We start from the raw sequence: 17,951 nt of genomic DNA, 5'->3' as shown, positions 1-17,951 counted from the left end.
CACAGTTATCAGGCTAGCTAATTCAATTGTGTTCATTATGGCAGAGACAGGCAGTCTCTGTATGTAACACAGAATGGAGTTGCTGCTGCCTGTACTTCATAGTCCAATGTGGGTGGGCGGAGCTACACGCGAATTTGGGGGCGGAGCTAAACAGCAGGTTGCCTGTGAAACCCCGCCCACCAAATGATGCAAGAAACCAGGAAGAAAGAAGATTTTACAAGAGTGAAGACTGCTGAGTATGTGAGGTGGGAATACCCCTTTAAACTTATTTGAGCAAAATGTTGCCATTCTTTGCATTTTTACGTTGCTCACTCTACTTTGGAAAAGTCGATGGGAAATTGGAAGTGGTTAGCCTATCTGCCTGTATACCAAAGGTGACTGTCAAAAGGTGCTAAGATTGTCACAATCTCACCACAATAAGGAATAGGTATAAGAATAACACAACATCACAGAAGGATCAGATTCATAGGTCAAATTGCTAAAACACTGGGAGGGATTCATCAATTGTGATCTTTCTTGCACCAAACGGCCCGATTCCCATCACACGAATGTGGGCAGGTCAAGGACCCTTCATCCCAACATATTCCTTATAACTTATGCCAGTCTTCTAACGTAAGTTAGAAAGGAAATCTATGCAGCCGCTAATATAGAAGTGCCACAATTTTACAATGCATTGCATTTGTGATTAGACCCTGTAGGGGGTAAAATTACTGTAAAAATGAATAAATGAAATATTAAATATAGAGATGAGCGAGTAGTATTCGAGCGAGTAGGTGTTCGATCGAATACTACGGTATTTGAAATACTCGTACTCGATCGAACACTACTAGCTGTTCGAAGTTTAAGGTTCGATGCAGAACCAACATGGATTGGCCGAATGCTATACATTCTGCCAATCAACGCTGGTTCTTCTCTTACCTTTAGAAGTCTTCTCCGCGCAGCGTCCCCGCGGCGTCTTCCAGCTGGAATTCACTCTGCCTAGGCATCCAGCCTAGGCAGAGCCGACTGCGCATGCGTGGTTGGCTCTGCCCGGCCTGCCTAGGCAGAGTGAATTACAGCCGGAGGACGACACGGGGACGCTGCGCCGGAAGAACACTTCAAGGAGAATCCAGCCCGACCGTCACTCGTGGACTTGGTAAGTATAATGTTATCGAATGTTGATACCCCTGAAACAAGCATTTCCCCCCATAGACTATAATGGGGTTTGAAATTCGTTCGAACAGTCGAATAGTGTGCGGCTGTTCGAATCGGATTTTGAACCTCGGACATTTTAGTGTTCGCTCATTTCTAATTAAATAAACTAAAAATTCTATTCACTTCCCTCTCCTAGAACACATATGAAAGTAAAAAAATAAAGATAAAAACACACACAAACAATTCATAATAAAAAAATAAAAAAATATATCAAAGCAATAGACATTCCCCAATTGGTATTTTTTGTTACGATTTTTTTGTTGGTTTTTTAAAAATATTTTAACCCTTCGTGGCCTCTTTTGCATCCATCCCCTACAGGATGGATGAAGGATGGAAAAAATTTGCAGTACCATTATCTATAAAACCCCATTAAGCAATATGTCCTTCGCTTTTATTAGTGTCAGAAGAACTTGCACGGAGATGGCGATGTGGAGCGGTATTACATAAAGCATAGAGTGGTCTTATATAAAGCCTACTGAGTAGTGTGAGTATTGTAAAGGCGCTGGAAAGTTCTTCAGAATAGAGATGTAATCATTATTACATGGCTTCTGTTTTGTTATATGCCACTTCATAAGTCCTTCTCACGGAGAGATGCTGGATATTACAGGCAGGGAGGAAGATAGAAGATGAAGAGCGCGTCCGCATACACCCAAGCGTCAGGATTACTGTACTGGCTGCGGTGCACATATACGGAAAAGAAGCTTAAGTCAGGACGCATCCTATAGTTCTCTATTGAATCTGTTCTGGAACAGGAGGCATTAGTTCTGGTGCTGGATCTGTGTATTAAGTGGATGGAAAAACACTACCTGCAGAATTTTTCTTCAGATTCTCTGAAGGCATGGCCATATCTCTTTAAAATGTCAGGGTGGATGCAACAGTTCCCCCATACTGTACATTCAGTGCTTTGAACTCTCACCTCCACCATTCTGTATACAGAAATGACGCATACCTCCATACAGCAATGACACAGACAAAGATGGCTTCACTACTGTATATGGTGTGGGGCTGCTCATGGTAAATGACTGCAAGTGATTCCAGTTGCTGAAAGACACTGCCCTAGCTGTAGAGATGTATCACAATTATTATTATTATTATTATTATTAATTATTATTATTATAGCTCACCTAGTGCCAAGACTCTTTCAGCAAACAAGAGTGATTGCACGGAGAAGGGGTTAGGTGCCTCCATTAACCAAAAGCATCCCTCGACCACAGTAAAGCCAATGGCCACTTTAAACCACGTACTGCAAAAGGAAAAACCTACAGCACAAAGTGTATGCTACTGCCAATTTTAAACATCCAGCATGTCAAATATTTCTGCATGCTTGGTTGTGGATTTCATCCTATCCAGTGCAATGGTTGAAACCTGGCTACCGGCCCAGAAAAGTACCGGTGAAAACCACAGCAAATCCAGATCTACTGCAATATATCCACTGCAGACATCCTACAGTACAGCATAGCCCTCCTTTGTAGCTTTAGCTTGAATATGTTTTTTTTCAAGTTTAGTTTGGCAGGTTCCTTGGACCGTTTGGATTATTTCAGATTTGTTGAACTCCAGAGAAGATCAAGTTTATTCTGTTTTGTTTTTTGTTTAATAAAATAGTCAAAAGATGGAAGTGTGGGGAAGTTTTTACTTTGCCAAAAAATGTTTGTATGTGTATTTGTTACTACTAGTTGTTTACTACTTTATTACCACCTTAGAAATGAACAGCTGCATGATTGATAGCAGTAAAAGGTTACCACTATCTCCACATTACCACCCTAGGAAGAGCTGGGTAAGATCCAGTACAGGTATTGTGGGTGACTGTAGACCTGGGTTATTAGACTGGGAAAGCCGAAACAGCAGAGGATTTCTCGCCTTGGTAAAGTCGGGCTGCTTCTGATATTTATATCCATCTACTTATGAAAAGTGGGGGGTCTCATGTCATTTTTTGTTAAATAAAGAGATAAATAAATTAAAAATAATTTTTTTAAAAAAATGGGTACCCCTCCCTTTTTTTTTTTTTTTTTTTTTTTTTTATAAGTAGCCAGATACAACAAGCAGCTGTAGCCATTAGAAGGGTTTGGAGGCCATAGTTTTTGGTCTTCCCCATCCTGATAATACCAGCATGTGTGTACTCAAGTGTCCAACTATTATATCAGATGGCTGGAAATTGGCTACTACCCAGCTCATCCCGGTATCCCTGATGGAGGTTGTGTTGGAGTAGTAATGGGAGTTTAGTAGTAGCCTTTTTTCTGGCCAACATTAAGCCCCATTTTTTGAGTAATTAATACCAGACAACTGTCCATTTCTTTGGCGGGACTAAAATATTTAAAAAAAAAAAAAAAAAAACTCATACATAAAAATTTAATAATTAAAATAAAAACTTCTCTACAAAACCCTCTTTTGACCATTTTATTGAAAACATTACAAACTACACAACAAATCTAAAGTACTCTGAATGATACCGGGTTACTGCAAATCCAAAGCAAACAATAGTTGTCCTACATGCTCATTCAAGGAAGGTCTCAAGAATGGGATTTGGTGGCAGAGGGGGTTGATACTACATTTTTTGTGGACCAGTACGTGACAACTGATGGTTTGGGAAAGCACCCTTAGCAGTCACATTCGGGAAGTGGATTTTAAACACATATTAAAAATGCTCACATAACTGTTCATAGTTATAATAATGGGGTCTTGGAAACCATATCCCTGCTGGTTTTGGTGCTGAAACAAGAGTAGGTGCCTCACATACTGCTGATTAGCCCCATTGAATGCCACTATTCATCCTGTGGACCCATGTCAGGTTAAAACAATGGCAGAATCCCACATCTATTTTTGCAGAGTTCTCATACCCTTATTACATATTTTACATTGGAGCCTCTTATGGTACGTCACCATTTTCCACCTGTCCCTATTTCAGAGACTATTTATTCACTCAGCATTATCATTCGCCGCATGCTCTCTTGCCGGTTTGCCATGTTGCGCCGCACAGCACTGTACGCACTAGTTGCTCTAAGCAAGCACATACATAACAAGGCATCTTAATATTTGTTCTTAAGAAACGGCTTTCACCAGTCAAACACTATCCTTCTTTAACCATTGCTCTGGCAGCAGCAATGAGAATTTCTGGCTTTAATAAAGCTCACGATATTGAATAATCCTCAGTAAACTAGGTGGATTTAATTAACATGTCTAATTTTGCCATCTGTCCTCCCCTACTAATTATGGTTGCAAATACTTCGTTTTTCACAATCCTATCAGTGAGACGCTTTGTGCAGTGATGTGCTAAATGAACAGAGTTTGCACTTGTTGCACAGCATAGAGAAGTCATTTTTAATATATCAAACTATTTCCCTATGCGCCACATGGATACAACCTAAAAGCTGAATCTATGGAAAATCCCACATCCTATTTCCATTCTAGGGGAAAACTATAACGAAACACGGTTCAATGTCATTGGCTTTGTAAGCGTTAAAGGTCACGTTGAGAGCTGTCACTCATTCTTCCGGCAGCCCATGCAAACAAGGAACTTTGTCTTCAGTTCAGTATGATGGCTTATATAACCCATTCCCTGAAGCATTCACATGGTTTGCTGCCAAGCGAGAATCTCTAAACCTAATTGGCAGTAGTATAGTCGGAGCTATTGGTGAAAATACCGTATAGCAATGTGTAATTCTGACTATATGTATTTACGCGGTGCTCAGATTTCTGGAGAACAGATTTGCAAACCCCATCCCTTCCTGCACATCTCTGGAGAACCCACACACACTGGAGAACGACAAAGGATAACAGCCTACGGCATATGTACAATTCTCAAGGCACAAGACTAGAAATGGAAATTGCTCATAAGCTGTATACATAATCCCCGTCACAGATTTAGGCATTGTATGCATGTAAAATACAGACAGGAATATAAACGTATAATCACGATGTGGTTGTAAATCACAGCGCGTTGTGCAGTACATTGAGAGATGTTACATTTTATACGTGCTTATAAATATACATCACTTTGTTACTAAACTATATAATATGATGATCAAAACAATTGCAATTCTATACAAAAGCTTAGCACAGAGAATCCTTATAACCAAGGCACAGATGGCACCGTAATAAATATGTATGTTACCTGCAACATACATTGTGCTTTCAATTCATGCACAACACAGATGTTATTACTGGAGGTTTTAATCATACACAACGCTTACTTGTCTACAGTAATACAAGCTGAGGCTTAGGAGGATACTAAGGTTTGCATTCTGTCCATTTAAGAAAAACACAATATGGAGTTGCCTGAACTTTCCAAGAAGTTAAAGCAGGGATAGGGAACGTACGTCTCTCCAGCTGTTGCAAAACTACAACTCCCAGCATGCATACTTGTTCTGCTGTTCTTGGAACTCCCATGGAAGTGAATGGAGCATGATGGGAGTTGTAGTTTCACAGCAGCTGGAGAGCCAAAGGTTCCCTTCCCCTGAGTTAAAGCATCTATAAAATGTTAATCTTTCCTCTGATGAAGTATGAGATTACTGAGAACCAGGAGTATGTTCTGTAATCTGTAGTTTCCAAGAAGTTAAGACACAGACAACAAGAACAGTACAAGGGCCCTTCAGGCTCCACTTACTGTCCATCCTTATAAGTATCTCTCACAATGCACCAGTAATAGTGAGCTATGAAATCCATTAGCTTGGTCACATAATTCAATCTAATAGACAGAAGGAAGCGGCTGCTTTTAAGGTAGCAGTAGACCCTCTTACCTACGGAGCCCTGACGCTGATGCCCAAGGTTCACATATGATATTGTAAGTCTGCTTAGAGAACTACATGGGAGATGTAGTTACATAGTAGATGAGGTCGGATGAAGACATTAGTCCATCATGTCCAACTTATAACCCTACAGTCCCTAGAGTGTTGATCCAGAGGAAAAAAGCCAATTGCCCCCCCAATTTTAGGGGATTTTTTTTTTCTTCCAAACTCCTGATGCCTGTCACAAATCCATCAGCAACAAATGTTCTGCACCATATTCCACACATTTTTTCCACCATAAAGTGACTTATTTGCCTTATGGTTAAGGTAATGAATAATTATAATGGCTGTCCAAGACTAGATATTGGTGGCCTATGCTTGGTTGCTGATAATTTTGTACACTGTGTAGTGAGTGTGCCAGGACACCGCCACCCAACTTTCACACTAGTGATGGATGACTGCTACATAGCGTATAGAGTTCTCTGAAACACTGTTCAAATCTGGAGACCACAGCAGCTGATCAGTGCTGGCACTTGGTTTCAGACCCCCAGCATTCTGATATCGATGACCCATCTAACTCTCTAAAGTTTGCAAAATTTAGAAAAAAAGTTAAAGTTTAGGATTACTTTGGGAACCAAAATCTGGTTCACCTCTCATGGGCCTTTCAACGAATCTGCTAAAAATGATAACTTCAGCAGGATAACGTCACACTACATGCTATTCCTCTTAGTGCTGAGCCTCATTACAGCAACGTATATGGATGTCGATATACTTTTAGGGGAATTCACTTTGTATATCCATGTTTTTTTTATGCAGATTGTGAGCCCCATATAGGGATCACAATGTACTGTTTGTTTTTTTTTCCTATCAGTATGTCTTTTGTAGAATGGGAGGAAATCCATGAAAACACGGGGAGAACATACAAACTCCTTGCAGATGTTGCTCCTGGCGGGATTCGAATCCAGGTCTCCAGCGCTGCAAGGCTGCAGTGCTAACCACTGAGCTACTGTGTTGCCCCCTGTATGTCCATTCTTTCTTGTTAGCAAATAAGAAGTGTGGTTTCAAACTGCAATAGTAGCTTCACAAGTACTGGAAATTTACCCTACTGAAAAGTCCACTTACATGTCTTCCAAGAGGAGCAGGTTTGCACAGAATTGTTGTGGATTTTCCATTTTGCAAAGCAATGCAAATTATAAAACCCTCAGCAATTCCACTGGAAATCTGAATCTAAATCCATATCTAAATCCTCGATGTTAAAGGCATGTAGATTTTACAGGAGATTTTTCCATAAGATAAAAATGTGGCCTATGTAAATCAACCTTAGGGTATGGTCACACATTGCAAATTTGCTACCATGTGCCTGTCACCAAAACAAACCAATTTATATAACTGGAGTTGCAAGGTTTCTGCAACAAATTGCCACATGTGAATATATTTTGAGAGTAAGTGGAGAGTTCCCATAATCTGACGTGCATGTGGGATGGATACATTTTGGTAGGTGATTAAACAGTAATTGTACCATGCTAGAACCCTATCACTAGGAGATCAGTGGAATAACTAAAGTCTTGTTGGCCCGGGTGCAATCTTTTGTCCGGGCCCCCTACCTCTAGTCCCCTATAGTGATGGTTATGGGTACTAAGGAGTTTAATCCACCTTAGTGTGGTTCGGGTAATCTGTGGGTCTCCTTGGCTTATGGGTCAGATGGAAGCTGCATTCTCAATACTGATGCCAGTGCTTATGGCCCCCCTAAGGCTCCTGGGCCTCGGTGGGACTGCACCCCTTCATGTTACACCCCTGTCACTAATACTCTTCTTTGGATCAGCACTATTTCCTCTAATCTACTATCTTTCCATAATGCAAGGCCTTCATTTACTCTACGCACTGTATGCAAAAACTTTTCCGGAGAATGTTCAGGCAAATCAGATGTTACAAAAAAGAATGTAAATAGGAGAGACGTGTTTAACCCTTCAGTGGTTGGTAAAGTTTATCTTGGTTTACCTTAGGTGTCCATTTGGAATTCATTCACCCTTTCTTGTAATTAGTTTATGAAACTCAGACAACTGCTGAATAAATATTGAATATATAACATATAGTGTATCATCTACTTAGAAATTGTTAGAGAAAGGGTTAAGTATAACTTCCTAATAAGTCATAAAGAATCATACTGAAGCAGAGAGTGTATGCCTGGTCTGCCTAATATCAAAGAAAGAAGCTAACTTTCTTGGATATTTGATATACAATGGGTAGATGGATGAAGTACCCAGTTTCATAACCTTTAAGATAAGATAATCCTTTAATAGTCCCGCCATGGGGAAATTATATATATATATATATATATATATATATATATATATATATATATATATATATATATACACACACACACACACACACACACACTGAATTTCCCCATGGCGCATCTTCCAGTCATATAGAGCCCAGTCCTGTTGATGCACTACATCTCCAAGAAGAATACAAACCAAATTTCAACACTGCCTCCAACTGTCCAATCTCATTTACTACATCCTTGGCTTTATAAATCTCTCCAGATTGAGAAATATGTGTTGCCTGAATCTACGAGCACCAATTCTCAAGCACACAAAAAAAATCAATACGTTTTTAGAGCAATGTAAAATTGCAAGCAAAATTCCGAGTCCCCCCCCCCCTAACACTTCCCTCGCTGTACAATTCACAGCTTCTTTTGCATTTTAATTTCTCTTCCCTCCGGCCCCGTTTCATTTAAAGTTGAGGCTTTACACATGAATAAATCACCAAGATTTGTCATTTCTTTGTTCAACTATTTCTGCAGGCTATCCTATCCCAGTCATTTGGCTTAATCGGAAAGCAAACAAATGCGTCCAACCCCGCCGACTATCAATCTGTAAATAATAAAATGGCAAGAAAACCAACCACTCCATCTACAAGATGATGCATTGACATGGCAAGCTTTAGGACATAGAGAGTGTTAGTAGATTGGTCGGATTTCCTTGTTCGGATGAAAACACACACAGTGATTTGTTTAAGCGCAGAACATACAAGAACCTATTTGAAAACCTAACCCAAGTCAGATTTTCATGTGATTTTCATACAGCTCAGCTTCCTGGGGAGCCGTGTGTATTCAGGATATCTCAGGATAAGTTGATCATTTCCTTATGCAATCTGTTTCACGGACACAAGCACAGGGGAGAAGCTGCCCAGCATTTGTTCTAAAGGCTTGTGGTTACTCATTTGTTGAAATAAAATCAGCTTTCCCATTGCCTTGCATGGCCGTAGTGTGCAGTCAATGTGCCCAGCCAAGCAGGCATTGCTATCAACACTATGGGAATGAGACGCTGTCCATGGTGCTGAATAGCTTAAATGCAAGACCCAAGAGTATGAGAAAGGGATTACTTGGAAATGAGATTGCACATACACCTGATACTATCTACTGAATGTCCTCCCTACTTGCTTGACACGCATGCCATATACCGTAGGATCCCGGGCTATCTGCTTGATCTAGCTCCTAATACATTATCCACATTGATCACATTTCCAAGCTATGCGAATATCATTGCTCCAATAATTGCATTGTAACCAGCTGGATATCGAAGGGTCCCTGGAGTAGTTGGAGCTAGAAGTAGAATACTTTAACAGGCCGTGTGCACTGATGTACTTTTCAAAGCAGCTAAAATGTGGGCAAGGAGCCAGGCCCAGGGTGAAAAAACAGGAGGGGAGGCGAGACCCATAAAATATATTTGACGTTTTCATGCTATGAACTAATTGAGGGAATGCAATGTAATACAATAATTACTATAGAGAAAGGCTATAAAAGTCAAAAATGTTGCATTTAACTAAATACATATTATGCCTCACTCAATACATGGCAATTCTCTTAGGAGATCCTGTAGGAATTTATAGGAATTATTTAAAGGGGAAGGTAATTGACATTTCATACAATGGTTACCAGGGTGTACAGGAGTCATAGAGTTAATCATACTATACTGTATACATATATCTCTTGGTCTGACACCCCCTGGCCCTGTCTTGCATGTAGACATGCTTCTAGAAACCTCTGGATTTTGTAAACACTACATGGTGTCATGGTAAGGGTTAAACAAGGCGCATAACTCATATTAAATATTGCATGCACTTGAAGGATTGAATTTCTACTACAAACTAAAGACAGAAAAAAACCCATTCAATAGACTTTACTACAATGAGATGAGATGACAAAATGACAGGTTGTGCAGATCACCATGGGATGAGTAGTATTGACTCTAAGGGCAACTGAAAGGTGGAAGGAGGTCACTAGAGAGTAAGAGATAACAATTTCTAGTACAGCTGTAATAAACTTCAGATTAATAGGCAATGGTAAGCCGTCTAGCTTTCTTCATTTGCTAGTTTGCAGTAAACAAAGAGTAGGCTCCCTACAGGTTGCAAGCACCAAAGTGCTCCACATGACTGCATGATATACAATGGGGCTCTATGGATATACTGTATGTATAAGGAAGGGATGGGATTAGAAGTATCACACGGGGTCCTTAAGATCACTTACGGGTTCCGTCGAATCTAGTAGCTATAGTATCCAAGAAAGTGTTTTGTGGGGCCAGCAAGCCTTTCATTACAGGCATCTTCCCAGCAACTAATCCATGCACGCTTGGCTGCACAGTGTCTATGGAAGATGGCTGGACAAAGGAGCAGCAATGAGTTGAGAAGTCAGGAATTGGTCCAGATCAGCCCCCACAGCCTGATCTCCGCTGATAAAAAGACATCCACTTGTCAAGCATGGCTTTCCTTTACAATGTCATAAATGGTAGGGCTGGGGAAGGGGAGGGAGCTGGCAGAAGTTGAGTCCAAGTCTGCTCCACTGTGGGAAATGCAGGACAACACAACAGGTTAGGCTAGGAGATGCGGCTGCACTTGCTCAGGCTCTCCAATGCTGTGGTGCTGATTCTGGCTGTGGATGAAAAAGCTTCCATTCCCTTGTGTGTGCTCTCATTCTATCCTTTTCTTCTTCTCTGGCAGATGTAAGATCACGTGGGTTTCCAAGAGGAGGAGGAGGAGGGAGTGAGTATGAAGAGGCAGCTCCCAGGTAACAGCCTGTCTGAGAGCTGGATGGATGGGCAGGGCACGAGCGGATGCACCTAGCAAACTTGGAATCAGCAGAGTCATCTTATGTCTACATGGATGTGTGACAATAACACAAGTGACATTATATTGTGCCGTTCGTATATCCTGCATCTTACGGTGGCAGAAATCTGATTTTATGAAGCCGTTTGTCTTATATAGCTAATGCAGAAAGATATGCAGCAAGTGGCTTGTCATGGTTCCTTTCTAATAAAGAAAATGGGAAATTTATTATTTATAATAATTTATTACTGCAGGGGCTCATATTAGTCATTTATTATATCTGGACATATAACAGTTATACTATAGATATAGGCACATGTTCTGATGTTCAGGGATCAGGCATTTGTGTTCTGTATTACTTCTGCAGTGTAATTATTCCTCGCCATCTACATAGAATAGTGACTTGATTACAGTAATGACTAGCAATTAGATGGTTAATTAAAGACATGGTGCAAGGCGATGTCTACACAGCGTTTTGTTATTGTAGAATGGTGTGCAGTTATTAGATGCAGTAATGCCTAGTACATGTCACTGTGTATGTCACCTGTATACTAATGGCCACCGAAAACCTCTGGGGCACTGGCTATTACCATACAGGACAAATACATGCTAATAGGAGTACGGTATTACTGCAATCTGTATAGGATAATAATCAATCCCAAGGAAAAATACACAGGATAACATGTCTAAAAATACACTAGATATCCATACCACCCATAAAACATAGGGACACATTAAGCTACTTGTACCCATTTGTGGCTCTTTTCTGCCCTGCACTTTATTTATGCACCTTTATTTTGGAGACAATCACTTATACAGCAATGAATACACTGTAAAGCAGTAACACTTTAAAGCTAACCTCACATCAGTCCATTGTTCTGATCCATCGTAGGATTAGAACAACGAACTGAAACTAAAATAATGACAAATGCAGACTGAGCAGCTTCTGTCTACATCAGTCGTTCACTATAACAAGATGGAAACTTTCTTCTTTCTTGTTTGTTACAATTTTTGATGTAAGATGTAATTGCATGTGCAAGACTTTATCTTCCATGTAACACGTAAACACTCAATATGGAAGAAATCTTCTGTCTTGTTCTGTACATTACAGTGAATGGAGGCAAGTGCAGGCAGAATGGAAGATTTTATTAAGACTGGCGTTTCTTATGTCACTCTTAATAAAGGCCTCGACTGATGCGAGACGAGCCTGAATTATTAAGACGCTCCAGCCTCTTAATGAATAGGGCACGCAACCGTGTGACGGAATGGAGATCTGCACTGGTCACTAGCGGGCATAGATTTCCTGTATATCAGTTTTCTGGTGTGAAGAATAAGATATTTCTACATAAGAATAAGTAGAATAAAACATCTTATTCCCTCCTGCTCTGCCCACATTCACAAAAATGACAAGCGTGTCACAGAACGAGGGATCTGGGGATTATCTGGTGGGAGAAAGAGCCAAAGATGCACCACATTAAGAGCCAATACCCTCCAATATGATCCATCTGCATCCATCATTATGGCCAGGGCCCCACAGGACGGAAGCGTCACGATTTGCCTGTGATGGAAACACCTCTGGAAAAATCCCAACATTTTACAGTAAGGGCCAATCCCATGCCCACTTTGTGATATATACCAAGGTGCGGATACGCCGCCATTTCCAAAATCGCAGCATGTCAATTATACCTATGGAAATGCCGGCAGTTTCCCCATAGACATAATTGTAACACTCTGCGAACTTTCTGTCTAAAGCGCTGTGGGATGAACCAGGATGCGTTGCCACCGCGTTTTTTTCCTGTAGCGTTTTTTTGCTGCAATACATCCAGTGGATCTTTAGCCTATATTAGTTTTTTTTAGTCCACAATTGTAATCCTATGACAGATCAGAACAACAGACTTACGTGAACTTAAAATTTATATGGAATTACAGAATTAGGTTAACGTTACAGGCAAATCGTGGCGTTTCCGTCCTGTGGGGCCCTGGCCATAATGGTGGATGCAGATGGATCATATTGGAGGGTATTGGCTCTTAATGTGGTGCAACTTTGGGGCACAGCTCTTTCTCCCACCAAATAATCCTCAGATCCCTCGGTCTGTGCCACGCTTGCCATTTTCTTGTGAAAGTGGACCGAATAGGAGGGAATAAGATGTTTTATTCTACTTATTCTTATGTAGAAATATCTTATTCTTCACACCAGAAAACTGATATACAGGAAATCTATGCCGGCTACTGACCAGTGCAGATTTCCATTCCGTCACAGGAGGTACTAAAAAGTTGTCCCATAATAAGGGTAAGCTGGGCAATGCCAAATGTCAGACTCACACTACGTTCACTTCCATGCCAGAGTTTTCAACTACACCACTGGAGACTCCTTCACAGTATTCACTTGAAATTGGGCAGAGGGTAAAGACGTTTTCCTCCACTGGTTTCAGTTTTAAAATGATGGATTACCCAACGGACCTCATTATAATCAATGGGGTCCATCAGACTCCATGTGTTGCCGCTATTTCAGTCGTCTGCCGTTCCGTTGTTCTAGTCCTGACGGAGCAGAGCAATGGAGAGGCAATGGTAGAAGCTAGCATCAGCTCTGCAACTTCTAAGGCTCTGTTCACATCAGCGGAAGAGGCTTTGTTAGGTGCTTTTGCTATAAATCCCATCTAGAAAGGTGGAGAAAATCGCTGCTACTTTACTACCGTAAAATATTGGACACTATATTGGTAAGCTTATTGGTCTCTTATGGTCAATGGGGGCGATTGGTGTCTGCATTGTGATAAAACCAGCACTAATTTTATTTTTGAGTTTCTGGTCCTATATATGAAGAGAAAAACAAAATTACAAACACAGATGTGAGCCAAGACTAGAAGAGCAAGGCAGTAACAACAGCGCGACCTATAGAATACAAGAGTATTGCACACACTATTTGTTAGAGGAATCAGTGCAAATGTCATTCTTTGGTTTGTTCCTGACTGTGTTACTGTAGGTTGTGCCAATTTCATCCCTTCCCCTCCCCCCAAGTACTTCCTGCCACCTGTCTTATCCCACTATACTGTCTAGCCCTAAGGACAGGAAGGAATACATTGGCTGGTGATCAGCGAAGCAGGTCTAAATTATTCCAAGCAACAGTTAAGTGGCAATCAATAAGAAAACCAATATGGCAGAGACCTTACAGTGGGAGGAAATGTCACATATATTATATTTAAGACGGATACAGTTTCAGGAAACCATAAAAGGGATATTAAGGGTAAGAGACAACATAACTTCCAATGTGGCAGCTGGGGTATTCCATCCCACATAGTGTTCTTTAACAAGGGTTAATACCATTACGTATAGGAAAGCAAAGGGGATGTCTGATTAAAAAAAAAAAATCAATTCAATAAACAGGTAAACAAATATTCAAACACAAAAATAACCACAAGGCGTCATTTGGCGCAAATAAACTAGATGACAGGTTACTAGAACATGTGATATAGAATTGTTCTATAAGGCGAGACAATGTAGTAATGTGCAATAACGTCAATCCTCAACAAGGTAGGTAGGAGTTCATGTTCCCGCTCCAGGATAAGGGCAGGGTGAAAGGGGGTGGTTGTCAGGGCAAGGCAGATTAACTACGATGGTTATGAGAAAAATCTGGTGAAAAATGCACCAAAATTTGGTGCATTTTGGTGCATCTTATGCGAGATAAAGTTTTCCTACTCAAGTGGTTGTGACTTCACATGGAAATGGATTAAATGTGAATAGTTGAACAAAAATTTTTTGTATGTAGATTGTGAGCCCCACATAGAGCTCACAATGTACATTTTTCCCTATCAGTATGTTTTTTTGAATATGGGATGGAAATCCATACAAACACGGGGAAAACATACAAACTCCTTGCAGACGGTTTTTTGCCCTTGGCAGAATTTGAACACCAGGACTCCAGCGCTGCAAGGCTGCAGTGCTAACCACTGAGCCACCATGTGGCCCCCTAGTTGAGCAAAAATTTTTGCATCCTGTTCTGGCTGAAAGTAAGCCACCTAGTAGGTGTTCTTATCAGACTAGATATTCTAAAGATGCCTAATAATTTTATTAGGGACTGTGTAATCCTTCATTTTCCTGGACAATGGTAAATATAAAACAAACAAAGACCTTCTACTCTTCTTTATTCAATAAAATATTAAAATAAACCAATATGGATGGAAAGATTGCTTGCCGAGCTGAAAGGCGATGATAGAGTTCACAGACAAACATGGCTCCTCTTGGACACTTTCTATTACTCCGCTGACTCTCAGTCTGCCGTGGCTCCCCCTTCCTCATGATACCTTCAGTAGTCTTCACTTACCCTCCTCACAAACGTCTTCCCTGCTCATTGCTCCTGCTGACTCTTTCCTGTATCCCCATTACTCTGCCGGCTCCAAGGAGGGCGACCATGCCTTCTTTCCCTTTATTACTAGTTGGGTTCTGCATGCTTTTGTCCGTTCCTTGTTATGATTATTCAATTAACTTTTTTAATATAATGTTTAACTCTGTGTCCTCTTCCCCCCTAGCCTATCTTTTTGTGAGAAACTTTAATAAAGACTTTAATGAATAAAATAAATAAATAAAGCAGTTACTTCTTATGATAAATCATCACTAACCATGCCATGTCTTCCAATGTTTTCCAGACTGGTTGGGGCTTATTTTCAGCTTGACCATGGAAGGCTGTTTACAACCACTGCCTGTAAGCATGAGACCAACCCAAATCGGCAAGCATCACTGTTGTAGGAAAATACCAACATGGCTGCCACAGTGAGTGGTCTCTGGAACAGCAAATACCTGGAGCACAAGACCTTGACAATAAGAAGATCAGTTTTAGGAATGGAGGCTTTCAAACATTTAACTGAAAGCCATCAATGAAAATTGGAAGAGGGGTAAGCAGCTCTAAGAGGGTTAGAGTATCTGTATCAAACTTAAAATGATGCGGAGGGCCAGATTAGGCTCACGGTGTTATGCATCCCATGAGGTCTGAATGCAGAGGCACTAGCTCTCCACTTTCCTCAGAAGCCACAGACAGCTCTTGGCAGAGTAGATGATGCTAGCACAGGTAGCAAGTTCCATCTTGGATTGTGACCTCTAGCATGCAGAAAGACTGGCTCTCCACTTTTCCCAGAGCCAGTAAGAGCTAACGTACGCCTCTACAGCTTTCTGTTCAGCACTCACAGATGGTGGCACAGCTCTTCCCTGGCAACCTAGCCAATCTCTAAGGAATGAAGCTTAGTGCTTAATAGGTGGAAGGGGCTAACTGTCTAACCTAAAGGACATCTTGGCCATTTACTGTCCAAGTGGTGCACCATAACACGTCTGGTGGAGCCATTAGAACTACTTCATTAGCAACCTTAAAAAAAGAAATGTATATAAATCATAAGGCCTACTGGGACACTTCAATTTGGTGCATAATACACAGTCCAGTCACATTAATGTGACCACCTGTCAAAATCTAGAATAACCCCCTTTGGCAGAGCGGACCGCTGCGAGACGTGCAGGAAAAGAGGGGATGTTGTGATGATGGTCACTGGGATGTTGAGCCATGCCGACTCCAGTGCCGTGGCCAGCTGCGCTAGGTTACGCGGTTGAGCATCCATGACGCGAACAGCCCAATTGAGGTGGTCCCAAAGATTCTCAATTGGGTTCAAGTCCGGGGAATTTGCTGGCCAAGGGAGTACAGTAAACTCATCCTGGTGCTCCTTGAACCATGCACATACACTGCAAGATTTATGAAACGTCACATTGTCCTGCTGGTAGATGCCATCATCCCAAGGAAAAACATTTCGCATGTAGGGGTGAACATGGTCCGCAAGGATAGATGCATACTTGTCTTGATCCATCGTGCCTTCCACAATGATGAATTGCACCCAGATGGCTGATGACACGCACCTTCTGCCATTGGTTATTTAACGTTGACGTCAAAAGTAGGCGCTGGTCACATTAATATGACTGGACTGTGTACATCATATATAACTTCTGCCTATTTACACCCATGTCTAAGTTTTTATATACAATTCAGAGGATCGCCATCATAATGCACAGACCCAAGCTCCATTGCCTCCTGTCACTGCCTCCCTCCACTAGACAGAGATTATAATTTTTTCACAATCTTACAGTTATATGACCCTCATTGGAAAGGAGTTTGACCCCATTGGGTGACGCTGGGTTCACACCTGCGTTCATCTGTCCGTTCTGAGCTTTCCGTCTTCTGCATGCCAGAAGTCGGAAAGCTCAGACCGGGTCCGGCCGTGAGCGGCGGTGAGCGTTTTATGCTCTCTGCCGCGAAACTGGATTTTTTTATCCGGACACAGAGTACTGCATGTCCGACTCTGTGTCCGGATTATAAAACCCGGTTTCGCGGAGGAGAGCATAAAACGCTCACCGCCGCACATCTCTCTCACCCATTCAAATGAATGGGTGAGAGAGACTCCTGCAGGTTTCCGTCTCCTGCCTCTGTTTTAGGCAGGAAACGGAAACCTCAAGTACGGAGTTCACAACGCTGATGTGAACGAGCCCTTAGAGATAAAGGGTTCAATAGGGCACTCTGTTGCCTAAAGTTGCACATAAAAATGTTGGCAATGTTCCCAAATATTTTTCATTCAATAGAACAGTTTAAGCACGATTTGGAACTGTGTAGCCATTGTTGCATTGGTTGCCATGGTAACACCAGCCATTTTGAGAGGGTCAGGGGGAGTCAGGAAAGAAGCTGCAAAATCTACATGTAGGTATATGGCGGAATTGTTAGTGGATTATGGATTTATATACACATACAAACAATTAATAAGGGCTCATAATACCATATTATATCTGTCACTCAATTCATATTCATAGTCAGTACACAATTCATCCTAGAATATGTATCATCTATTGTTAAAGGATCCCATGAAATTGATTTTTGTATGTATATTGTATATGGAATTGCTTTTA

General features: G+C 41.2%; 1 protein-coding gene across 2 annotated transcripts in view; it reads right to left on the bottom strand.

Moving 5' to 3' along the window:
- LOC142216862 (voltage-gated delayed rectifier potassium channel KCNH8-like) overlaps positions 1–10,900 on the bottom strand; it is a 322,754-nt gene extending 311,854 nt beyond the window's left edge. For both annotated transcript variants that reach the window (XM_075284942.1, XM_075284943.1), the window contains exon 1: positions 10,450–10,900. In XM_075284942.1, coding sequence (XP_075141043.1) covers positions 10,450–10,525 — 76 coding nt within the window. In that variant the 5' untranslated portion in view covers positions 10,526–10,900. The remainder of the gene's footprint in view (positions 1–10,449) is intronic.
- Positions 10,901–17,951: the final 7,051 nt, after the last annotated feature.

This window comes from Leptodactylus fuscus, chromosome 8 (assembly GCF_031893055.1).
Source record: "Leptodactylus fuscus isolate aLepFus1 chromosome 8, aLepFus1.hap2, whole genome shotgun sequence".
NCBI classification, from domain to species: domain Eukaryota; kingdom Metazoa; phylum Chordata; class Amphibia; order Anura; family Leptodactylidae; genus Leptodactylus; species Leptodactylus fuscus.
Note: the sequence above shows the minus strand (reverse complement) of the source record. Positions and strands in the feature narration are given on the sequence as shown.